Source organism: Triplophysa rosa, linkage group LG9 (genome assembly GCF_024868665.1).
Source record: "Triplophysa rosa linkage group LG9, Trosa_1v2, whole genome shotgun sequence".
Lineage (NCBI taxonomy): Eukaryota > Metazoa > Chordata > Actinopteri > Cypriniformes > Nemacheilidae > Triplophysa > Triplophysa rosa.
Genome location: NC_079898.1, coordinates 24,923,811 through 24,948,719, shown reverse-complemented (window position 1 = coordinate 24,948,719; position 24,909 = coordinate 24,923,811). Strand labels below are relative to the sequence as shown.

The window sequence follows — 24,909 nt, the reverse complement described above, 5'->3', positions numbered from 1 at the left end:
ATTTAATTTTTTGTTATGTATCGTATACAATGTTGTTGATGTGGGAGGACAGTTTAGTATAATGACACTTTAAACTGTCATTAAATTCAAATTGATTTCTATAGAGCTTTTCACCATATTGTTTGCAAGTCAGTACCTGTGTCGTTGACAAATTAACTGTACATGTGTCTTATTGTGAAAGCCAAAAATGTAAAAAAAAGTGAATAATATATTATTTTATATTAATAATATTTATATTTAGAATATAAAATAGCATAGCATAATTCACAAATTTTTGTATATTAGCTGTACTAAGTGTAAAACAATTGGACTAAAAGATTGTAATATTCATTATCGATTATCGAATTATCTGTTATTCATAGCAATTATAATATAATTGTTATTATAATTATTATAATTGTTATGATTAATATTATAATATCATATTCCGCAATTATAAAATTGTCTTAATATATAGTCAAATAGTGGATAAGAAAACAGGCATGTCCATACATGGTAAAACCGTTTCAAGAAATGGCCAACTTTCATATACAGTATATCTGTCATTTCATTTTAGGGCTTTTTGCTTTATAAAATAATGTTTTAGTAAAAAATTTTAATTTAATAAAGCCATTGTATACAAGAAACATGTGCATTAATGTTTTGGGGATGTAGGTAGAAAGCAATGTTTAGAAAATGATTTACTACAGTATAATCAAAAAGTAATAATAAAAATTAAGTAAATAGAACTGTTTTTGTTGGCTCTTTACAATTGCCAGAGGTTTGTTGCAACGTTAAATAGAATTGAATCGACGTGTCACAGATGTGTGTTTAAAAGCTCACTGATTTTTAACATGGGGCATTCATTTAGTTTTTGTCACAGTAAAAACTTTGTGATTGTCCAATTGGAGGACATTTGGGGCTTGACAGATCAGTGTTTTATTAATGATTCATTCAGTCAAATCTGCTGATAAAATGTGTTGTGGCAGGTTTAAAAAGCTTTTCTCTTGATACTCCGTTTGACCTTTTTTCCACATTCTGCATGTCAGTTGGTTTCCAGCTGGTCTGAACATTTCCAAGATGCTGAGTTGCTAATATACAGGTTGTCTAGACCTGTTGGATAGATTGTTGCAAAGTGTTGATTGTGATGTACTAAAACGCGTATCATCTGTGTTTAGGAACTTCACACTACAGAGAAGACCAAGCTGATCACACAGCTGGGAGACGCCAAGAACCTCATCGAGCAGTTGGAGCAGGACAAGGTGAGAGACTGTAACATGACACATTTGACTCCCCGTAAGGGTTCAGCTATGCTGAGCGTCTGTTTATAAGCCAGCATGAATGGAAGAATTCTTATTCCACTGCTTGACATATTATCCCGGAAGGCCTTTTTAAAATAGAATTGAAGTGCGTATTTCCTTTTGGCTGTTCACTTTTGACACGTCTGAAACTAAGATGTCAGAAAGCATTGCATTGTTTTGTGTTATTATTTGGTAAGGTAATATAGAAGGGTTCGAATTTAGTTTTTCTGGGCCAGCCAATAAGGAGTAAATTGAAGTTATTGGATGTTATTTTGAATAAACGCGAAATTGAATTTTACGTTATACAAAAATATTCAGACATCTTGGATAAGTATCGGGTGATACATTTTTCATTGTCTCAGTAAAAAAGCATTTACAGAATCAATATATTATGCCTAAAAGTTAGGCCGACCTGTTATTGACTCCCACAAGTTTCATTTTTTCAGTTCTGCTCCGTCAATTTTTTATGTTGGATGAGGTGATCAAGTCATGGTTTTCAGGTCTTTATTTTGGAAGGTTTCATGTGAAATATAATATAATCCTGATCAAATCTTTAGCATTTGACCTTTATTCTGCCGGATAGAACTGAACGCCTCTTGGGTCACTGTATGGAATGTAAAAGGAGCGCAAACATACGTCAGATAGGATTTGAGCTGCTTCCTTAGACTAACGGAGAACAGAAAAAACTTTGGAGCGGTAAGGAACGGGTGCAGTGCATATAATGAATGCACATGCATTAAGATATTTCGACGTTTATTATCAGTGGCAGTAGAAGATATTGATCCCAATATATATTTTTTTGTTGGCTTTCAAAATTGTGAAGTCTGTTGAGGCTCAGAGAGCCGAGTGGGAATGCACAGGAGCATTTCGGGCAACACTGAGTCTGTGTCCCAACTCTTGTTTCCCTCTCTTTTTCACCTGTCTAATAAAGCTATAAAGACCAAAGAAAAAAAGGTTAATAAAATACTGATGTGATGATTTTGAAGGGCATGGTCATCGCTGAAACCAAGCGTCAGATGCATGAGACCCTGGAGATGAAGGAAGAGGAAATCGCTCAGCTGCGGTCCAGACTCCAGCAGACTCTCGCACAGAAAGACGAGCTACAGGAACATAAGGAGAAATCAGAGAAAGCAGGTAAGTGAGATTCTGTCTCTTGTGATCTCGGTTTTGGGGATCTGGTTGTGCTAACTGTGCTGTTTGTCCAGCGTTTGAGGAGCTGGAGCGAGCTCTGGGTGTGGCTCATCGGGCCAAGGAGGCCCGTCGTCAGCTACAGGTCAGCATGGAAGAGCAGATGAAGCAGGTGGAGAAAGCCAGTGAGGAGGAGAGAAAGCATCTTCAGCAGGAGCTCACCCGAGTCAAACAAGAAGTGGTCACCATCATGAAGGTGTGCTTGCCACGATTTTATCAGAAACTAAAATACACTTTTAATTAGGGCTGAAACGATTCCTCGAGTAACTCGAGTAATTCGTATACAAAAAATCATTGAGGCAATTTTTGTTGCCTCGAAGCCTCGTTTATTCCATTTAACTACAGTACACACGGAGCTCTGCGTTTCCCCACGGACCGTTATTACTGACGCACAGCCCGCTAAACTCTATTCATGTTACAGGGCTCTCAAGTCTCACGCATTCATTCAATACATTTGTATTAGGCCTATACTGCATTTTGAATGTAATATGGCAATGGAATGTACTAAATGGGTTTAGTTTACACAGATATTAATGTATGCAATTTCAGCAATAAATATGTTAATTTTCTAAAAAGGAAACAAATTAGTTGTTCATTTTAAGAGACCTGTCTTATTTTCTCTTGTATATTTAGAGTTGCTCTTTAATAAAGAAAACGTATTTATTATCCGAATACCCAATTAATCGATGGATAAATCAGTAGAATACTCGATTACTAAAATAATCGATTGCTGCAGCCCTAGTTTTAGTCATTATGTAAAAATCGAATAATAATAATTGTCTAATAATAAACGTCGTTATCTTCGTGTTTATTTGTCGGTTCATCTGTAAACATCAAAAGAACGGTTAATAAAAATAATCATCAAAACCAGCTGTGTGTAGCACATGCATATTCTTCTGAAAGAATACAATATCGAATATGAGCGGTTGGCATTTAGTTTTAGCAGAATTCCTCATCTTTTCAGTCTGATCTGACAGTATGTCCGGCACATTTTAGGATGGATTGTTTTGTGAATCCGTCACAAGCAGACTTTGCAAAGAGACTGTTATTAAAATCTTGCAGCCGAGCAAAGCTACATGACTTATTTCACATGCAATGGGTGTGTGTGTGCACAAGTCATCATGAAAAAGTGTTGTTTACTTCTGAAGGGCAGGGAGAGGGTGGAAAATGGTCATGGATAAACAAAAAATTATTTTGAAACAAACAGCTTTACTAACATTTCCCTTTCAAACTGTAAGATGTTTTGGAGGACACTTGTTACTGATAGAAACTGACATTTGTCAGCTGTATTCACAGATGTGCCTTCTCAACGGCTTGACGAGATTCAATAATTTAAGACGCTTGGATCAGGAATGGAGTTGTAGAGAGTTTACGCCATTTGTCTTCGCGTTTTGATATGTTGCCAAGCAAAGGTCTCCATTTGCTTGGAGTGTTTAGCTTAAAAATGTTGTGCCTGGAAAAGCCATCATCCACTTACAGTGTCACATTCATCCAGAGAAGTGAGTGCATGAGAGTTTGAACCTCTGTGACCGCACAGTTCTCATGAAGGTTGTGTGTTTTTATAGATCGACATACGTATGAGTTCTACCTCTGTGCATTGCTGTATGATACATTAACTGAATAGAAATTGTAAATCAAATTTGACCAAATTGATGCCACATTTATAACTGCATTTGGTCCGCATGTGTCTGAGGCAGAGATTCGGTGGGACAAAGAAAATTGGTTCTGTTTCCTTCATCAGACCCGTAATGTGTGCCATGAGAAAGATGCTTATGTCTTAGTTTGCATAAGCCAGGTGTTCACTTGCCAGTATTTTATGGAAGAGTGACATTTTGAGTCTGTTGATGATTTAAGCAAGTCAAGAAGCTGTGGGACTGTTTAACTGAGATATTTCAAGCTGCTAAAATCAACTTATTCATTTATTTTTTTCTTGTATAAGTGTGTGTCTATGTAGAATCATCAAGTGGCAATGCTTTCAACATGATTCCCTTAAAAAAATTATATTGATAGCCATTGTTCGATTGGTGAAGACATGGAGCTAAACACAAACGTTTCATGTGTCAGGCCTTCTTCTGTAAACTGTTAATAAAACAGAAAAGTTAAATTGAATTTTTGATTAAATTAAATTATTTTACATATTTACCAAAATTAGACAATAGACAAGAACGAGTCATAAAAAATCTATTCAAATGTTAATTTGGCTTATCAGTACACTAAACATCTTTTAAACACACAAAATGTTTGAACAACTGGGAAGAGAGTTTTGCTTTACATATGCTTGACTGTTTTGGGATGTTCTGATAAATCAAATGTTATAATGTCTGTTTCAGAAGTCTTCCGAGGATAGGATAGCAGAAATGGAGCAGTTACACTCGGAGGCTCTTGCAAACAAAGAACAGGAACTGAGCATCCAGATCAAACAAGCAGTGGTATGTCCTTCATTTTCTTGGCTAACCAGTGACATCATTTTGCATTTGCCTTGTTGTCTGTGCAAATATGATCTATTTGAATATAGGCGTGTGCTAAGCTATTAATGCTAATGCTCTTTTTATTTACCGTAGGAGCAGTGTCGAGAAGAGCTGCTGGGCTCGGCACAAGATAGAGAGCAGCAGGCATCTCTCGCGCTGGAGGATGCTGAGCTGCAGAAAGCTGCAATACAAGCCGAGGGCGACAACAAGGTCAAGGAACTACAGCTCGAGCTGGAATCTGCCAAAACGGTGAGTTTATCTGAGAATAGATCAACAGGATATCCTTATTGTCTTTACAGTGCCAAATTAAGCCGTCGATTTGAAGAACTGCCAGAGCCTGTGCTTTGTAGGATGTAGGGCAATACAGTATATCAGCAAATCTCAATTTTTGAAGTAATGGTCATTTTTATGTTTTTACAGAGAATTCAAGAGCTTGAAAGTTGCATGGGTGACTCCGAAAAGGACGTTGCTGAGTCGGTTGAAGTCTCAGCACAGATCGAAGAACTGAGAAAGAAACACAAGTCTAAAATAGCAGCTCTAAAGGAAAAACATCAGGAAGAGCTTGAAAAGATAAGGACGGAGCAGATAACAACCCTTGACCAGCAGCATAATGTCGCCATGGAAGAGCTTGTGCAAAAACACAAAGCGGGAATAGAAAAGGTTCTGAAAGAGAAGGAGGAAGAGTTTCATTCTCATGTAGAAGAAATGAACCAAAAGATGCTGGATAAGCTAAGTGACAAGCAAACAGACCTGGATACACTTTCCTCTGAGTTTTCTGATGTTCTGAAGAGTAAACAACAGCTGGAAGAAAGGCTTTTTTCGATGGAAACTGACAGTCAATCAATGCGACAAGAGTTTGAAGAGAGGCTCAAGGAAGAACAAGTGAAATTTCAGGCTGTGGTCGAGGCTGCGCAACATCAGAATGAACAAACGTTTGCAGGGGTGGAGAAAACGCTTAAAGAAGAGCTGAATCAGCTGAAGATGCTGTTGGAGGAGAAGGAGAAGGCTCTGGAGGAACATCTGATCAAAGAACAGTCTTTACAGGACAATGTCAAGCAGGCGGTGGAAGATGGAAGTGTCCAGTTAGAGGAGCTCAGACGGAGGTCACAGTCCGATAAAGAGGTGCTCGATGAAGCCTCGTCTCAGATTAGTACGCTTGCAGAAGATCTCCAACAAACCAGGAACCAAGTGGAAGGTCTTGAGAAGGCTCTTGAGATGATGCGTAATGATTGTCTAGAGAAACAGGTTTGCCTCGAACAAAAGACGAACGAACTTCAAGAACTAGATCGAAAGTTTGCGCAAGTCCAAAAGGATCAATCCGAAAGAGAGAACTTGCATGCAGAGACATGTAAATCGATGCAGGAGGAGCAGAACAAGTTGAGGAAACAGCTGGAAGACCAAAAGAATTCCCACGAGAAGAAACTTGAGAACATTAGGAAAGACATGGATTGCAAGCTTAAATCCCAGGAAAACAAGATGGAGAAATTCAAGCAGAAAGCCAAAGAAGCTCAAGAAAAGTTAATGAAAAAGCTACTCGAACATGAGGAGAATGCCAAGACGGAGTTATCCAAGAAAGATCAAGAGTTGCAACAAAAAGAGCAGCAACTGAAAGAGAAGATCTTGGAGATTGCACAAGCAAGCTCTGAAGGCCTCAGCACCGCCGTCTCTGATTTAGAGGCAAATCACAAAGAACAGCTGGAGAAGCTTCACGTAACCCAAAAGCGAGAGAAAGAAGATCTTGTTCATCATTGGCAAGAGAAACTCAATCAGCACGAGGAGGAAATGCAGGAAAAACACACGCTTTCATTGCAAGAGAAAGCTCAGGAGTTGGAGGAGATATCTTGCCAGCTTTCAGCCATCAAGGAAGAGAAGGAACAGGTGATTAAAGATGCCCAGAACCTCAAAGAAGAGCTTGCCATGAGAGAAACCACTGTGCAGAAACTACAAACAGAGCTCAGGGAGGCAGCAAGCAAGCTGGAGAGTGTATCTACAGGAGAGGATTTGCTTAAAGGACAAGTGGAAACCATGGAGAAGAATCTGAACCAGGCCTTGAACGAAAGAAACATCTTGCAGGACGAGCTCAGAAAAGCAGAGGATGCCAACAAAGAGAGATTACAGAGTTTATCCGAAGAGTTGAACAACACCCAACAAAAGTTAAACGTGCTAGACGCTTCCAAATGTAAAGAGGGTAAGGATCTCCAGAAGATGCTTGCAGAGAAAAATGCTGAACTGCAAAATAAAGAAAAAGACTTCTATGAACACCTATGTGCCATCACAAAGGAGCTGGAGAAGTGTTGTCAAGATGCTCAGGTTAAGTTAGATGGTTTCTCCGAAGAGCTGCTTAAGAAAGTTGAGGGAAGGGTTGGAGAGTTACAACACAGAATTATGCATCATCAGAAGAAAGTTGCATATCTTGGAAATGCTTCCTTGACAAAGGACAACAGAATTCACACCTTAGAGAAAGAACTTCAGCTGACCGTTGAAGAGAACCAGAATCTAAAGAGCGCTTTTGAAGAGTTGACTCTTCAGTTTAATGCAAATTCAGAAAATCTCAAAGCCTTACAAGCCGAAAGGGAGACTCTGCAATCTGTTGCGCAAAGTAGCTCTCTTGTACTTTCCGAGAAGGACCTTCGCATCGAGCAGCTTTGTGAAGAAAACAAAAGCATATCAGAAAATCTCAATTCTCACGTTATGCAAATAAGCAATCTAGAATCGGTCATAAATAACCTGAAGACCCAGTTAGCAAGTAGCATAACTGAGAAAGAAGAAGCCATATCTCTGCTGAATCAGCAGCACGGTGAGGAAAAGGAAAGGCTTATACACCAACTGAAGGAGACCGTGAATGGATTGGAAAAAGAGAAGAGCTCTCTTCAAGAGCAGGCAGACTCACTCAGGAACAAACTCTCTGAACTCAAACCTAAGTTCAGACAGAGCCGCAGCACTGTTAAATCCCTTCAGGAAAAAATGACGGACCTAGAGAAGCAGATGGCTGAAAAGGATGCGCACCTTCAGACGCTCACTGCCAGCATTGACAATCACTCCATGAGTAAGTCCGAGATGGACCAGGCACTTAGTGAAAAAGAGCAGAGGGTTCAGTCCCTGACATCAGAGCTTGAAAACTGCTCGAAGAAAATCTGCGAGCTTGAAGAGCAACTAGATCTTCGAACTAAAGAACGGGAGCAACTCGCGGCGGATTTGAAACAACACCAAAGCATTCGTGAAAACGAAAAGACGGAGCTGATGAAACGACTGCAGGAAGCTCAGGACCTTAGCTCTCACAGTGGTGCCCTAGTCCAGAAAACCGAGGAAAGTCTGCAGTCCTTGCAGACAGATCTCCAAGCTTCCAGATTGGAACTGGAATCCCAGCGGAAGGAGTTTGAGACGGAGAAGGAGGAGATTCTCAGAGCAAAAGAGGAGGCCGTGAGAGCTGCATCCTCCGAGACGACTGGTAAATTTGCAGAGTTGAAGAAGAAAGCCGAGCAGAAAATTGGTATGATTCGTAAACAGTTGACATCACAAATCGAGGAGAAGGAGCAGGCCATCAGAGATCTGCAAAGACAACTAGAAGAAGTCCAGCATACTCGGCTTGAAAAGGAGGAACGTATAAAGACTCTGGAGGAAAATGAGAAGATGATAGAGGAGACCGTTGCTAAATTAAAAGAAGAACATGAACGATATCTACGAGAAATGGGTAAGGATAAAGAGACCTCGCTTCAGAGCCTAAAAGGCACGTATGAAGAGAAACTTTCAGATCTTCGTAAAGACGTTTCTGCGAAAGAGGAGGAACGTGCTGTTGCTGCTAGAGAAAAAGTTGAGACGCTTTTAAAAGTTGGAGAGCTTGAGACTAAACTCTCAGATTCTGTTGAACAGATTACAAACTATCAATTTGAGATAAGTCGTCTTACAGCAGCCCTGCTTGAGCACACAGCACTTGTCCAAGAGCTTCAGGTCCAGATTGAAGAGAAACAGAATGAGGTAGTTGAGAAAGTTATAGAAGCTCAAACTACCTGCAGTGCTTTAGGAATGGAGCCGGAGATGGACACGGTTAAGGAGCAAGAGGACTGGAGAATTCAGAAGGACTTGTTGGTGAAGGAGTATGAGGAGAAGCTCCAAGAGTTGCAACAAAAACTCGAAGAGAAAGAAAATCAACTTAAAGCACAACAGAGTTTACCTCAAGGGAACGGGGAGATGAACAGCGAGTGCTTGATCGAGGATTCGAACTCCTCAGAGAATGATCTTCAGCGAAAGCTGACGGAGGCTGAAAGCGAAAAACAGAAGCTTCACAAAGATTACACCAGGCTTCAGAAAGACCTCCGCTCTCTGAGGAAAGAGCACGAGAAGGAGCTGGATTACCTGAAAAAGGAGATGGCTGAGGAAAATGAGAAGATGCTGAAGTAAGATTTATGTTTTACTCGTAGAAGCAGGTGCGGGTGTCATTTATGTCGCTCCCTGACTTATGTATGCATATTTTCTGGTAAAACATTTTCCGTGTGTTCATACTAATGGGGATCTTTTTTAACAGGCTCGAACTGGAAGATATGGCGATAAAACAGAGTTCTGCTATTAAGCAGTTAATGAGGGAGTTTAACACTCAGATGGCCTTGAAGGAGAAGGAACTAGAAGGCTCAATAAAGGAGACCATCGGTAAGAAGCAGCATGTTTTACCGTGATACCCGCGCATTTATCATGTTAATCACGGTTTCCCGCGGTAGTCGATTTGTGCTATATTGTTACTGTGGGCACTTAAAAAAACATAAATAGTTCTAGGTAGCATTGGTTACATTTCTGTGAAATCACAGTAGAAACAGTTTTGCTATATCTGCCACCCAAATGTGATGTAATACGTAAGGAATAATTGACGACGGGCCGTTCAATTATCGAAAGTTAATGCACACCCCGAGGTGGTAATGCGGCCACGACGCGAAGCGGAGTGGCCGTTACACCTCGGGTGTGCATTAACTTTCGATAATTGAACGGACCGGAGTCAATTATTCCGCTTATACCACGGTCACAACACCACAAGACGTTGTTCCGATACCACAAGACGTTGTTACGATGTTTTATCTCAAGACATTTGTATGGTATTTGTCCCGGAATGCACTTGCTGGTAGGACTAATTTCTTACGCATCTCATCTGAAGGCGTTGCTTGAGCCTGCATGCAGTTTTCCGAGATTGAGAGGAAGACAGACAGTGCACATGCACACGCGTTTGCTTCACTGAGAGTGAAAAGACAAGTATTTACAGTATATTTGATTTGTTTTCATCGTATTTAACACCCCTGTCGTATAAGAAGAGTATTAAGAGAAAAAAGTGACATGGAGGTTTCTGCGCCAGCTGCGGTTCTCGCAGTGGCATAGAAAGCTTCCTGCGTGTTTTAAGTCCCGTTTACCCATTCCACAGACGAATTTAACATGTTGTTGTTGTTGTTATTTTTGTGCTTCGTGTTTTATCTTTAACCCGCTGATTGTGTCATGTAGTTTGCCGTTACCTTTGATACATGCTTTAGTTTTTCGTCTGAACAGTCCTGTACAGTGCTCTCGCCATTGTTGTTCAAATGTTCATGCTGTCCATAAATATTAATAGTTATTTCTTCTCAGACAATGGAATTTGCCTGTCACTGTGTCTGTTGTTAAATACATATTCACTGGTGGACAGTAGGCTAAACTTGGCGAAGTGATATGGAACTGTAATGCGGTCAGCAGACCTGGAACACCTTCATAGGTGTGCGTTTAACTGAAAAATAATGCACACCCGTCGAACGTTCGTCAGCCAATCAGAATGAAGCATTCAACAGCCCCGTGGTATAACACGACAATAAAACATACCGTGATAAAAGTCCCGGGCAATTACCGTGATATGAAAAATGAATGCCTAGTAGGTAGTACCATGGTTTTACCATGTTTTTTGGAATATGCCTAGAATAAATGTTCTTTAGAATACTTTAAAGTATTGTTTAAATACTAAAACAGTGTAGTAAAAGTAAACTACCATGGTATGTATAAACATCAATGTGATATCGTGATACCGCTGCAGTAATTTCTTTAGGAGAGTTATTTCAATTTTGTCTTGAATAAACCAAAAAATTTGAATGAAAACAATAAAAAATAACCATGGAAGACACATTTTTCTTGTTTCATAGTTGGTCACATTTGCTGATTTACTGGACTCAGTAAATGCAAGATATGAAATGCATTATTGATATACCATGTGTTTTCAATCCTGCCGTGTAATTCATCCAGGGTGGAAGTGATGTTGACCCTATGGTGACCCTCTTGTCTTCATATTGTATTTTCGTGTCCATGTCCACACAGAGAAGGCTCAGGGTGTTGAAACCGATCTCATAAACAGCAATCGAGAAGAAGTGAACCAGCTCCAAAAAATAATCGCTCAGAAGGACGAAGACCTGAACAGAACGGTTCAGCGCTATGAGCTGGTCCTTCAGGTACAGCAAAATACAGTCAGTTGAAGTCATTTTGTAAATTATAGAATTAATGTCACGTGTGTTGTACTAGACAACAAATGAATAGCAGATAAAATGGCTCTATTGAAAGACTCTTGTTTTGTTTCATCGCCTGGAAACACCATCTTTTCATTTGTTAAAACATTGGCGCAGGAGGAGTTTCGTGAGGAGTTTATCGTTTCCGCTAAATTCCAGCATATGAAGTCACAACATTCAGGTTTCAGTTAATAGTTTGTGTATCATGAGGATACGATTACCTCAGACAACCACCTCACTGGAGGTGTAGAGAATGATGAAGACCTTATGTTGCCTAAATTTAGTTTCACTATCCTGACGGTGAAGTATGCTAAATATTTGTTAAAAGGATTATTTTCACAGCTAATAGATGTAATTGTATGTCCGTGTATTTTAAGACCTAAGTTTATTAGCAGAAAATGAATACAGTCTGGCTGTATTGTCAGAAATGGCTCAAGGGTTTTGTTTTTTTCCTGTAGAGCCGCGAGGAGGAGATGGGCGGCCGCGTGTGGGAGGTGCAGAAGGAGTTAGAAGAGTTACAGCAGAGAAGTGTCCGTGGCCCTCAGGTACGACCATCATTTCCTACATGCAGATTTTTATTTATGTCTTCAGGCAATAACACAGAGTGTTGGTCCAGCTGATGGAACTCGTGTTATTTGTGAATAATGTATGTTTATTTTGTAAGTTAAAAGGCATAGTTCCTTAAAATGAAAAAATCTGCCATTTTCTCACCCTCACGTTGTTCCAAACTAACACAATCTCACAGGTATTCATAACTGTTTTACGAGGAGGCTAATTCGAACGAATTTGTACGTTCTTTTTTCGTACGTTTTAATTAGGGCTGTCAAACGATTAATCACGATTAATCGCATCCAGAATAAGTTTAGTTTAAGTTAAGTTTAGGTTAACATAATGTATGTCTGTGTACTGTGCATTTTAATTTTGTATTTATAAAAACATACGCATTTATTTAAGAAAAAATATCATTTTAATATTAATAAACATTTACATATAATTTAAATTATTGGCAAATATAAATAAATACATGTAAACATTTTTTAAATGTATACATGTTGTGTACATGTATGTGTTTTTAAATACTAAATTAACATGCACAGTATACAGACATACATTATGTAAACGCAGACTTTTATTCTGGATGCGATTAATCGCGATTAATTTGACAGCCCTAGTTTTAATACAATTTGCTTTTACAACAGTGAAGTGCGTTAACATGCACAAAGTAAACGATATCTATCGAAAATCTGCCTTTTTGTATGTTTACATACATATCAATAAACCGGCTACGCTGAAAACCGCGTTTACATGGAAGTTTGAGACTTCCCACGTTTCTCGCGTGCAGTGACGTCACCATCGATAGTCTATCTAGTAATTTAAAATGCCGCAGGAAATCGGTCAGAAGCTGTATTTGTAAATCTCTTCTCATGTCCACAGTACCTGCATATGCAACAATAGTTTTTCATTTTGCCATCAACTGCATGATTCGAGAGTGGACTTTTATGCATAATTTGAGTGTTACTTCCGTTTGAGACTTTTACTATTGTGTAGGGATGCACCGATACCATTTTTTAAAGACCGAGTACGAGTACCGATATTTTTTTTCTGGTACTCGTCGATACCGATACCTATAACCGATGCCTGTATAATGTACAGTAATGTTAATAAACCAGTATCTTACTGGTACATTTTCTTTTGTTTTTAGGTCTACTTAAATTTAAGGACTATTTTTTAATCAAGTTCTATTTTTTATGATAAGTAGCACAATTTTACTAGCACATTTACTTCAGTTTACTAAAGTAAACAATATACACTGTGGTCAAATTATAAAAAATTTAAGGGGGGTGGTGTGGTAAAATGTGAGTGTATTATAACTTGTTCAAGTCAACCGGACTTTTATTTTGACGGATCGCCGCAAATGGTGTTTGTTTGTGTGTTCGTGTCCTCGTGCAGTGAAACGCTGGCGCTGAAAGCTCCACAAGCACAATGCGTTCAGTACACGCAACCGCACCACTCTTTCACACACGTTAACGTAAAACAAGCAGAATACATATTTAAACAGTATCTGAATATTTCGTTAGCTGTTCAGCGCTAATTTCTTGTTAGGAAATGCCTGGATTCCTCGATTCCGTCCGCGTTTTCCGCATTGCGGAAATCATAGGGCTCTATGTATGTCACGTCAGGTATCGGTCTTTGGTATCGGTGTGTCATTACGAGTACAAGTACATGAGCTTGGTATCGGGCCTCGGTGCATCCCTACTATTGTGCATAAACAAAACTGGGAGAAAACCTGTGAAGGTGTTTACATGCAACGCCAAATCTTCCTCTGCTGAGCCGGTTTTGCTTACGCCGTTTATGACCTTTCCCCGATAAAATGAAACATGACCTTACTTGTTATCATCTTATTAAGCATAATCGGAGTAAGATTGTGCATGTAAACTCACTCAGTGACGTTAGGGGGTGGGGTTAGAGGAGGAGCTTCATTATTGCCTTTCTTAACAATTGTACAGTTTTGTACAATTCACATCACGCAAATTCACACGAATTAGCCACCTCGTCGTTACGAATTCTTGTGAGATCAGGTTGTCCAAACCACAATTTTGCATTGTTGCATTTTGGCGGTGTCTATATATATTTACTGGTATTGACAATAATTGTGATTTTATTGATAATTATTGATATTATGTTAAAACTTCACATGATAATATTGGAAATAATTCAGTGGTGGTTTTGCGCCTATTTTTCCACAAAACTCTCGCCAAAAAGATAAAACACAAAATGAAGAAAATAATAGATACATTTGACTTACAGTATTATTTATTTGTTTTTTTTATTTCAGTTTATATTGCAATATTATTATTATTATTGTATTTTTTTCGGCCACTATAAAGCAGAGTGAAAATCTGATGTTGCGACAGTCTTAGTTGCAAAGTTTGCTTTAACAAGAAATCCATAGCAGTAGAGACATGAGAAAAGCAACAGTATAGAAATGAAAATAAAAACTGGAAACTTAATAAATATGTACTGAAAATGTACCAGAAGATGTACATGAGCTACACTAACCATAGAAATAATTGTCCATAGGATCATTTCAATTCATAGGCACAATTCTAAAATTATGCCTTAAAATCTGATTTGGAAACAAGCATATCCATACATGCCAAGTGTAAAAAAAAGCAGGATCCCAGGTCCCATTTCACTCACATCCTTCCATAGCAGCCCTAGTTTTTATTAAAGCTGCAGTGTTTCCTTCTAGTCACTGAAAAGATTTGAAAGAAATGTTATGAGCACATTTTCAGTTGGCGTATAATACTCCACACTTCAGAATAGTCTGTCAGAATGAATCTCCTGAAAGGTTTGGAATGCTCCCCCTGAGAAAGAGGCATTCCGACTGTTCTGAATGAACCCTCCGAGAGCGTCTGGAGCCGCTGGATTTACCGTATGCTGTCGTGCGGCTCTCAGGCGAGCGCCGCATGCTAGGCTACTTTCGCAATGAAAGTGCGCCGTTACAAAGCTTTCTTTCACAGACGTGAACACGCACGCACCTCTGCATCTCGAGCTGCATTTTTACTGCCCGATGTCACACCGTGTTTTTCCATTGCTAAAACTGACACGTTGAGATTGAAACCAACATCAGATGGGAAACACAGGAACTCATTTTCTACAAACGTCACATTTCTAGTTCAAATTAGATTTCTGTTTTTGTCTCTCGTGTCCCCTTTAGCTTTTTTCATTTGTGATCATGATGCAGCCTTTGAATGTAAATGCCACACTCCAAAGTAAATCAAATCTAGTGTTTATGCATACTGATGCAGTTGTCTAATTGGTTTAATCTGTCGTTTCTCAGGGCCTCGATGAGCTGAAGGTGAGTTTTGAGCCTTTAATATCAATACATTTTTTCTTGAAACTAAAACACTGTGTTAGTCCACATGTGTTGTGCTCATTGTCTGTTTGTTTGTTTGTTTGTTTTTCTCTTTGACCAATCAGCTTCAGCTTGCAGAAAAGACGACCCTGCTGAGCGAAGCCAGGCTGAAGGAGCAGGAATACCATGACAGGGTAAATGAAGAGAGATACAGTATTTTGAGTTTCTTCTCATACGTTTGCATTCATCAGCCCAGGCCAATTCTTAAAAAAGTCAAATGAATGACCCAGACACTAGAAAGTAACAGTACCATGGTACATATGCTTACCAGTACTACTATCATATGAAGTGTTTTCTCGAGACAACAGAATTTGTGATTCTCAGAGCTCTTATACCGCTCGAGGTGTTCGGTTCACATCTGTTTACTCTTACTTAAACCTCACAAATAGTTACAGGAGCGCTCACGCTGGTTCTCTCACCCCACACGAATGTGAACTCACACGGGGACGGGCACACAGTGGACATGTACCATGTTTTTGTTGTTAAAACACGGAGAATCAGCATTCTGGAAATTACTTTTGCAGTCATTTTCTCTAGACTCTTATCAGATTACTTTTACAACGCATGATACAAATCCAAAAGTCCTTAAGATTTAATTTCCATTATTCATATCAACTATCGACCTTAATATTTAGAAACCTGCCAAAAACATGTCTGCGTTATATTTCTCAAAATGCAAAAGAAATGGCACGAAGCTTCTTAGTGCTTGTCGTTTTAATTGATTTTAAAAAATGTGGGTTGTTGTGTGTCTTTTTGGGTGGCTTTTTCCTAAAGCCACCCAAAAATCATACTTTTCCAGCTTTGATCAGGTGGTGAAATGCAACGTGTATGTCAAATTCTCCATGTATATGATTAAATGAATGATGTGATTTTCAGATTCATGCACTGGAGGACAAGATAAGACGTTCCCAGAAACACACAGTGGTGACACACCTGGGAAGCACATATAAAGGTAAATAATTATCGTGTTGTGTAATGATTGATGTAGAATCATATATCAGGTGGCGGGGGGTGCGGTGGAAGAACAGTTTGCCCATCTGTTTTCCACATGCCATTTAGTGTCTTTATTTGTCCATTTGTAATATAAAGTTGGGTCCTAATGAGTGCAAAATATATGTCAGATATCTCTTACATCTGTAAGTTTAACAAATGATGGGAGACAAACCTCATTTTTATTCGCTCAGAGCGATCAGTCACACAGGCTGTGTTTCACAGAGCGCTCCGGACCCCTCCACAGCTTTTCCCTGCTGCTGTAATAAAGAGCTCATCCATAAATCTAACGCTTTTCACAGGCTTCGTGTCTCCTCGGTTCCCACCGATGACCCCAGATTCAGAAACCTCAAAGCTGTATTGTACTGTCTTAGAATGTAGCTTTATATCTTATGAAGAAAAGGCAATATTTGCTTATCATTACTTATTTACAATACCTCAGAAAAAGAGGCATTTGCTTGTGCTACTGGACATATGTTAGAGAGCGAAATTAATGTTCCTTGTGTTACAAAAATTGATACTGAATGCAACATAAGATAAAGAGTCTAATAACCTTGAAATTTGAATGGGTTTTGATTGGCTTTCAGTGTTTTAGTATTCATCAGCTGGGAAAAAGTTACCCTGAAAGTGACCCCAAAGATATCGCCATCACCGTCTCTTAAAGGCACAGTTCACCCCAGAATGTATAAATGTCTTTGTTCTGATCACACAGAGGAAGATATTTGGAAGAATGTCAGTGACCAAACATATCTCATCTCAGTATTTATTTTTCCTACTATGGCAGTGTGGGGGATGAGATCTGTTGCTGACATTCTTCCAAATATCTTCCTTTGTGTTCAGCAGAGCACAGAAATTTGTACCGGTTTGAAACCATATGGTGAGTATATGTTGACAGAATTTTCATTTTTTGGAGGGGGGAATCCCTTTAAATTTAGAACAGTTCGTAAAACTGTATAGTTATTGTCCTTGTTGTGAACCCACCTTTATGCTTTTTGGTCAGCAACTGGTCACTAACATGTGCTTTAACATGTTTTACCATGAGCGTTCATACACCAGATTTCTTTGTGGGTTTTGAAGACGAGATCCTGACGGCTCGTCTTACGTCCCCGTTGGACCATTTGGGCTGTCCTGGGGTCCGTCAAGACAGGTCGGGTTATTTATTAGATCCTCATTTCTCCATGCTTCCTGATCAAAGGCTTGTTTGGGCTTCAGCGGCACCTTCAGTTCTGTCTCTCTCTATCAGGCCGTCTGTTTCTGGACGTTCACACACCCTGATCTCATCAGAAGACGTTAAATAGACTTTCCAGAGGGACACACGGCTCCTGCTAACTGCCATTCATTTACAGCTCTAATGAGACTGAAAGACCACCCTAATACAAACAGATCTCGTTCATCCCTCATGTGCTGTCTGCTCAAGCCGGACAAAAATGTCTTTGTCCTAAATCTATCCACACGGCATTTTAAAACGTCTTCTGATGCCATTGCCTTTACAAAAGGTAGACGGCAATATTATGCTTTTGTTTTGCGCAATAGTTTTGAATTTCTAAAGAAGCATTGCATTAAACGTTATGGGGGAAAACAATTCCATTATTTTTCATTAAAGGTATACAGTATTTGACCAAAAAATGAAGATTTTCTCATGCCATCCAGATGTACTGTGTATGACTTCTTCAGCTGAACATTTTTATCGGCTTTTTATCTTTTCTTGGTTCTTGGCAGCTAGTCATGAGACACGCAAGAACCAATATGATTTGAAGTTCACGATGAATATAAATGTGAGAGTGATCCAGCATATTTCAAAGTCGTTACTCTGTTGTCTAGGAATTACAAAAATAGAAATAAAAACAATCAGCCATTGCAATGACTGTTGGAAATGCAATTTTCACTTTCGATGAAACATTACATTTTTATGAACGGAATAGTTCACCTTCAAAATGAAAAATCTGTCATCATTTACTCAACCTGTTGTCATTTTAAACCTGTGTGATTTTCTTCTGCAAAACACAAAAGAAGATCATTTGAAAAATGTTGTTAACCAAAAACCGTCGGTCCCCATTGACGTCTGTTTTATGTACACAAAACCAATGCAAGTAAATAGGGACCAACGGTTTTCTGTTACCAACATTTTTCAAAATATCTTTTGTGTTTGGCAGAAGAAAGAAAGTCATTCAGGTTTGAAATGACAAGAGTGACAGAATTTTCATTCTTTTCAGAATTTCAACCTTTCCTTTAAATAAGCAAGAAAAGAAAAACTAAAGTATAAGCTACTTAAAACTGTCCTGAAAAGTAACGTTTTTTTCCCATTTTTGCATTGCACGTTACATGTTGCTTCTAGTATCCGTTTACAAGCACATCGTTCTTCATCAGCAACTATTACAATACAATGTAAATCTGATCGAAATAGACCAAAAAATGAATACGTAACAGAAGGTTTAGTTTGTCACTCAAACTGAAACGAGGTGTGCAGGCTGAATGTTCTGATGTTCTTCTCACAGGAATTTGACATCATGTTTTCCACAGCAATATTCTACCCACCCTTCAATGACTTCATGACCAGCGTTTTAAAATAACTCAAGCTAGTTTTTGTTCGGGCAGTCGCAGCGCCTGTGTCGTTTCTCCTCACACCCGCTTATCCGTTAAATAAAAGGGTGGCGAGCGGAAAAGCCCCCACCTAGATTGAGCTAAAGCGTCTTGTATTTGCTCACAATGCCGTCATTATGTCCTGTGTTACTGAGAGCCGGCACCCGTAACTGCTCGACTGGAAGCGTGTCTGATTTACGGACTGATTATTGCCACGTGCTGCTTATGGGTGTGTGTTGAAGTGAATGAACGAGTGTTTGAATGGGTTCTTATCTTTTAACTAGTGCAGTTACATGCACTTATACTAGCAGTTAAACAGATCTCAAAACCCAAATCCCACTACAGACATGCCATTATTTCCTTTTGGATGGTAATAAGGGTTAAAGATCTGGAATAGATTTACATTAAAGACAGGACCCTAGTGTACTATCTTTTAAAACGATCTTTTCTACTATAATATCAAGTAATATAAAGCAGAGTTGTGTTCGTCTTGTTTAATTTCTCACAATTTTGTTATGTGCCGTTTTATTTATTTGTTTATTTTTTATATTACCTATCATTGAACGTTTTGTTTTAGATTATTTAGTTTATTTTAGGCCTACATTTTTTATTTGATTTAAATGAACAGAAATGTTTTAATAGTTTTAGTTTTAATCATCTATTGTAACCTCGCTGCATTATTGTTCCGTTTTTGTTTTACAGATGCTTCACACAACAGCGTCGACCCTTTTTCCGAGCCCACCGAGTTTGAGTACCTCCGGAAGGTTATGTTTGAATATATGATGGGACGAGAGACTAAGGTATACTTTAATTTTTCAAAAATCATGTTTTTTATTGTTATCATGTTTTTATTGTGTTAGTTAGTTGTATTGTTTTAGTTATTATGGCTTTAATCAAAACAAACCAACTGCAGTTTGATCGATATTAATTTAAATGAACAATAAAAAAACATGATTTTTGAAAAATCTTAAAAACGGACTCATTTTGGAACCAAACTCTTCAAATATTGTTATTGTGGATTAATTTGGCCACAAAAATCTGATATTGTGACAGCCCTAATGTAAACCATTTGAATAGATGTTATGAATTGCCTACCAGTTTCTTTCCCCGCAACGCTTGTTTGTTTTTCCACAACATAACCGTGACTTTTTTAAGAGGAAGGATGCAGTGTGATGGGGAGTCCGGATGGAAACGTATAAAAATATTTACTCCCATGCTAACTCCCAACAGGACTGTAATGAACAAATCTGGACCGTTTAGCAGTGGTTAATTAACAGCCCGCCGGACACCGCCCTAAAACCAGCAGGAATCCCCCTGGTTTCTAATAAACAGTCAGGACCTCATGACATCACAGCAGGCTTCCCTGTGAGAGAGGAAGTCTTAGCGCCTGTCACTTTAAGAGAGCTGCTCGAGGTGCGACCGAGCCGAGCTGGTTCTGATTAAGATCGGGATTTATATGCGCTCATGAACACTGGAAGATCTATCCAGGCTTGAATACACAGCAGACGGCCTGTTTTGTCTTGGCGAGGTGTAATTGCTCACAGAGGCTGAAGAAACGATGGGCGGGTCTATATTCTGTGAAATGATTTTTTTACTTCGACATGGCGTACAATACACAATTGAAGCGTAAAAACATCTCCGTGCACGAATGAGTTTTAGTCCTGTGGTTGCTTGGCTTTGTGGCTCATTTAATGTATTCCCCACCCAACAATATGAGACCCATTTAGTTGCGTGAAGACATCATTGGAAAAAATGTGTAACATCCTGAGACTGATGAGAATATCTAATGATTTCATGGTGTCTCGTGTGTTTCTGGAATAAATGATGTTCAGCAAACGAATACTTACAATAATGATCCTCGGAAGATTCGCTTAAATAGCAAAGTTTAAAGACAAAGAATTGCCTAGAATAAAAATTATTTTAAATGACCAGAAGTAGTGTTTTCTAAGGCAAACATCTCTCTTGCTAAATCGAACACTTGAGTTTTTTACTTTCATGTATAAGCTATCAGGCCAAAAAAAATTTGCCAAGAGAACCAAATAAAATCCTGCCACCGTCAAAGCTCTGAGAAACCCAAGCATCAGGATAAAGCTACCAGAACACCTTAGCAACTGCATAGCAACACCCTGACATCGTGCCAACAGGTTTTGCTTAGTAAGCATGAGTTTGATCAGTTTGATTTTTTTTTTCCCCCACAGACGATGGCAAAAGTTATAACATCCGTGCTGAAGTTTCCCCCTGACCAGGCACAGACGGTTATGGAGCGGGAGGATTCCCGTGTGATGGTGAGCAGGGTTTGATCTCCAGAACGCTTACTCTGGGACTGTTGTAGTTTTGTATGCGATAGCAGTTTGTCTGCAAGCGTTTTCAAGGGTGAATCTTCAAAGACTTGTAATCTCCCTGCGTCAACAAACTGCTTTAAACAGAGTATCCCAGATGTGTTGATGTTCTGTCACTGTGTAATCGCTCATGAATTAAAGCACAGAGACGAGTCAGATTTCACGAATTTATAGTTCAAATATTTGTTTAGTTGTTGCTTTAGTCTTCTTAAACAAACCCTTAAGGTCCCTGTGAAATTAAAAAAAATTACAATGACGATTCTTTCATTTAATATTGCAGCATTTATTGTAAATAGTTTATCAATGTGGCTCATTCTCTTTTTAAAAATCGTGTGCCCTCATAATCTTAAAATCTGAAAATGCACTTCCGTCCTGTAATGACTATCCATCTTAGATGACGTATGTTATACGGCCTGGGCGGAGCATCCGTTAACTCCTCCCCTTCAACTGTGTGACTCCTTTTCAACAAAATGCAATGGCTGTTTTTAAACATCCAATCAAATCAAAGAAAGATGAAAGCCACGCCCACTAACTTTCTCATTCAGAATTCCATTTCACTCAGAAATGCGTCAAAATACGGAATCGCAACTTCCGGTTCACGGGGACTTTAACTAAACTCGTCCTGCACCATTTGTTCCAAATCACGCGACTTGTTCGGGACAGATTTACTGGTAACATCAGGCAATTAACTACATAGCAACTCTCTGGCAACCACCACAATATTTCAACAGAACAGCATCCCTCCCATTCTCTCCTAAAATCTAGTTTTTCATATTGCAATGTGAAATGTTCTTGCTCCGGTTTGTGGGTTGTATTTGTCTTGGAATTTTAATACGTCTGTCCGCAAGAAAGTGAGCTCCTGTTCTCCATCTGTGTTTTATAGCCTTGGCTCCGGTGAGGTGGATGAACCGTGCCGGAACCTGCTTGACAGAAGAACAGATGCATCTGCTGCTGAGAGACCATTGTCATGAAAGCACCCGGTCTTCTTATCTGAGAGAGAGAGAGCATGTGTGATTTTACGGTTACTGGTACAAGGGAATTAGGTTAGATTAAGATATTGAGAGAAAGAAATATTCCTGCTTTAAATAGCTTGCCAGGAAATAATTTATTATATGGACTTTTTTTGCTTTTTTAGCTTAGATGGTTCTTTTATAAAGCTGCATTTGTATGATTTGTGCAATATGTTTGATTGTAAGTTTCAGTTTGATTCTTTTCCTGAAATATTTTCTCTGTATTTCGTTTTTCTTTGTTTTATAGTAAAATGAAATTACCCTTTAACTGTCTGTCCAGGACATGTATGATATAGACACGGGCTCCTAGTACTGTAAGATGATTGTATACTGATTTATATTCTATGTCTTATTTAATACGGTATTTTCTAGGGAAACTGACAGAATAGAATCATGCTTCATATTGTAAATTGTAAATAATCATATATGCAAAAAAAAATGCTATAAATCTCTGTTGGGCACATTGCGGTGGTTAATACATTTTAAGACAAATAATAAACGTTTTATTTACACTACATTCAAAGCTTTTTTTGCCCGGCATGGAGAATCTGATAAATAATTTTGAAGAAAAAAAACAGTTTTTGCACTAATGTAATGGTTTTGTATATGATTGTAACATCATTACGACAAGCTGCCCTTATAATAAATTGACTGTGGACATACCGTGGTACGCACGACGGTATCCGATGGTAATACCATTTTGATCCTTTTGAAAATAATTATTTTTATTCAAATGGTACTCCAAGGTACGTCAAAGAAAACAATGGCAATGGTACTGTACGTGTCATCCTAAACTCTTTATTCCATCTTTAAATGTTTGTCACAAACGTACAAAAACGACTGCTAATGCGGAAAATGTTCAATTCGAGCAGCCGGCAGTACCGATCGCTGACGACAGGCGTCGCCAATGGACGCCGCTCTGCGCTGCTGTAACGTGATATGTGATGCTCGCACGCAACGCGCGTTCACGAGAGCGCGGATCATTTTTATGCCAAGAGAAACTCCACAGACGCAACAGATTCAGATTCAGACGAGAGGAGCCAGCAATGAGACCGCAGCTCTGACGCAAACCTTTCTTTTACAACAATACAGCTCACGTGCATGCGTTTCATTCGCACTTAAAGAAAAGAAAGCTGTTTAAATGTAGTTTTTCGCCTTAATCTCAAATTTCTAGAGATTTAATCGCTTTTATAAAGTTCTCATTGACCGGAGCACTGAGGATGCGCAACAGAATGACGGAACGTTCTCTACGGAAAATACGCACTTTGGGTGTTTTTGTGTGTTTGGCTTTTGTTTCTTTGGCTTATTCTTTTAACATTGACTTGGAACATCCCGTGGTTTTCCGCGGGCCGGAATCAACGTTTTTTGGATATTCGGTTCTGGAGCACGTCCATGACAACACACGCTGGTGAGTATTACATAAAGTTTGGTTTTTAGTTAACGTCACATTTTTATTTTATATCATCTTTAAAATAGTCAAAAACGTTAATACTCAGACATAAAATAAAAAAGTAACTCAAGAGCGTCAACGTTGTAAATTTTGGTATTTTTGGAATATACTGGAAATCTTTGCGTAACAGTAAGATTTGTTTCTTGCGCCTCTAGCACAGTCTAAGCTAACGTTATATTAAACCCTTTAAAACAACAACAAAAACACTTTTCCATATAAATCCATGCTTTCGTTTTGTCGACACGGATGCTAAAACTCCCTGGCGGACTTCTGTTGCTATGGTAACCTCCTCACGAGCGCATCTGTGAAAGAACTCGCTGACTGAACGTTTTTAAACATGATATGAAAACAGTTGTGACATTTTAATTCTATGTTGGTCGGTTCTCCGCATGTGAGCTTGTTCTTGTTTATTTTGCGTTATTTGTTTACCCGCTTTATTTACTTTGGATTGTTACTGGTGTTCTCATTGCGGGGAAAATACGCTTTCTCTGACAAAATACGTTTTATGGTCATTGAAATGTTGTTTATGTAACTTGATTTAAACATATTTAGAAGTTGAGCATAAACACTGTTGAAGTATTTTGCTTGTTTGACTGTGACAATTGGACTCTTGGCATTACAAGAACTTATTACGAAAAATATGTTTTCATATTTTATTATTGTAAGCTGAGCCCTGTTTTAAACGTTAAAGGGAAACATTGGCCTAGTGCTTGGCTCGGTGAATACCATTCCTGCTGAAAAACACAACAATAAAAACCATTACAGATTGTAGTTATAATGGGAATTGTATTGGTTTTAATGGAAACAATGCTGGTTATATGTTGGGTTCTATTGGTGGGATGATATCTGTTGGATGGGAACCAACAAAACATCATTCAATCCTACTGGAATAAAACCCAGAACAGAGTACATAAAGAAAACTTGTAATGGTTTTAATGGTAAACATACGATGGTTTACAATTGTATTTGTAAAAGAAACCATTAGAATCAGTATTGTATTTTTAGCAGCTTATTAAATTGATGATAGAACCCGCATCACAAGTTATACAGTCAATCCATGACAAAATTCACCTCCAGTCCTGAATGAAATCCTTAGCTGGATCCCAAAACCCTGCACGGCATTCCGTCTCGATATCAAAAACTGAACCAGTCCTTCTGAATTCACCCTACCTGCTTATCAGCTGTTGC

General features: G+C 38.8%; 2 protein-coding genes across 7 annotated transcripts in view; both read left to right on the top strand.

Annotated features, from left to right (window-relative positions):
* Positions 1-22,786, top strand: part of golga4 (golgin A4) — a 33,462-nt gene extending 10,676 nt beyond the window's left edge. For 5 of the 6 annotated variants that reach the window (XM_057342311.1, XM_057342308.1, XM_057342310.1 and 2 more), the window contains 15 exons: positions 1,158-1,241; positions 2,267-2,414; positions 2,486-2,664; positions 4,799-4,897; positions 5,030-5,185; positions 5,357-9,330; positions 9,459-9,580; positions 11,249-11,379; positions 11,892-11,978; positions 15,278-15,295; positions 15,418-15,486; positions 16,229-16,304; positions 19,625-19,722; positions 21,121-21,207; positions 22,145-22,786. In XM_057342311.1, the coding sequence (XP_057198294.1) occupies positions 1,158-1,241; positions 2,267-2,414; positions 2,486-2,664; positions 4,799-4,897; positions 5,030-5,185; positions 5,357-9,330; positions 9,459-9,580; positions 11,249-11,379; positions 11,892-11,978; positions 15,278-15,295; positions 15,418-15,486; positions 16,229-16,304; positions 19,625-19,722; positions 21,121-21,207; positions 22,145-22,159 (5,343 nt within the window). In that variant the 3' untranslated portion in view covers positions 22,160-22,786. The remainder of the gene's footprint in view (positions 1-1,157; positions 1,242-2,266; positions 2,415-2,485; positions 2,665-4,798; positions 4,898-5,029; positions 5,186-5,356; positions 9,331-9,458; positions 9,581-11,248; positions 11,380-11,891; positions 11,979-15,277; positions 15,296-15,417; positions 15,487-16,228; positions 16,305-19,624; positions 19,723-21,120; positions 21,208-22,144) is intronic. The other variant, XM_057342309.1, reaches the window with a different exon arrangement.
* Positions 22,787-23,278: 492 nt separating this feature from the next.
* Positions 23,279-24,909, top strand: part of itga9 (integrin, alpha 9) — an 83,588-nt gene continuing 81,957 nt past the window's right edge. The window contains exon 1 of the mRNA XM_057342318.1: positions 23,279-23,679. Coding sequence (XP_057198301.1) covers positions 23,492-23,679 — 188 coding nt within the window. The 5' untranslated portion in view covers positions 23,279-23,491. The remainder of the gene's footprint in view (positions 23,680-24,909) is intronic.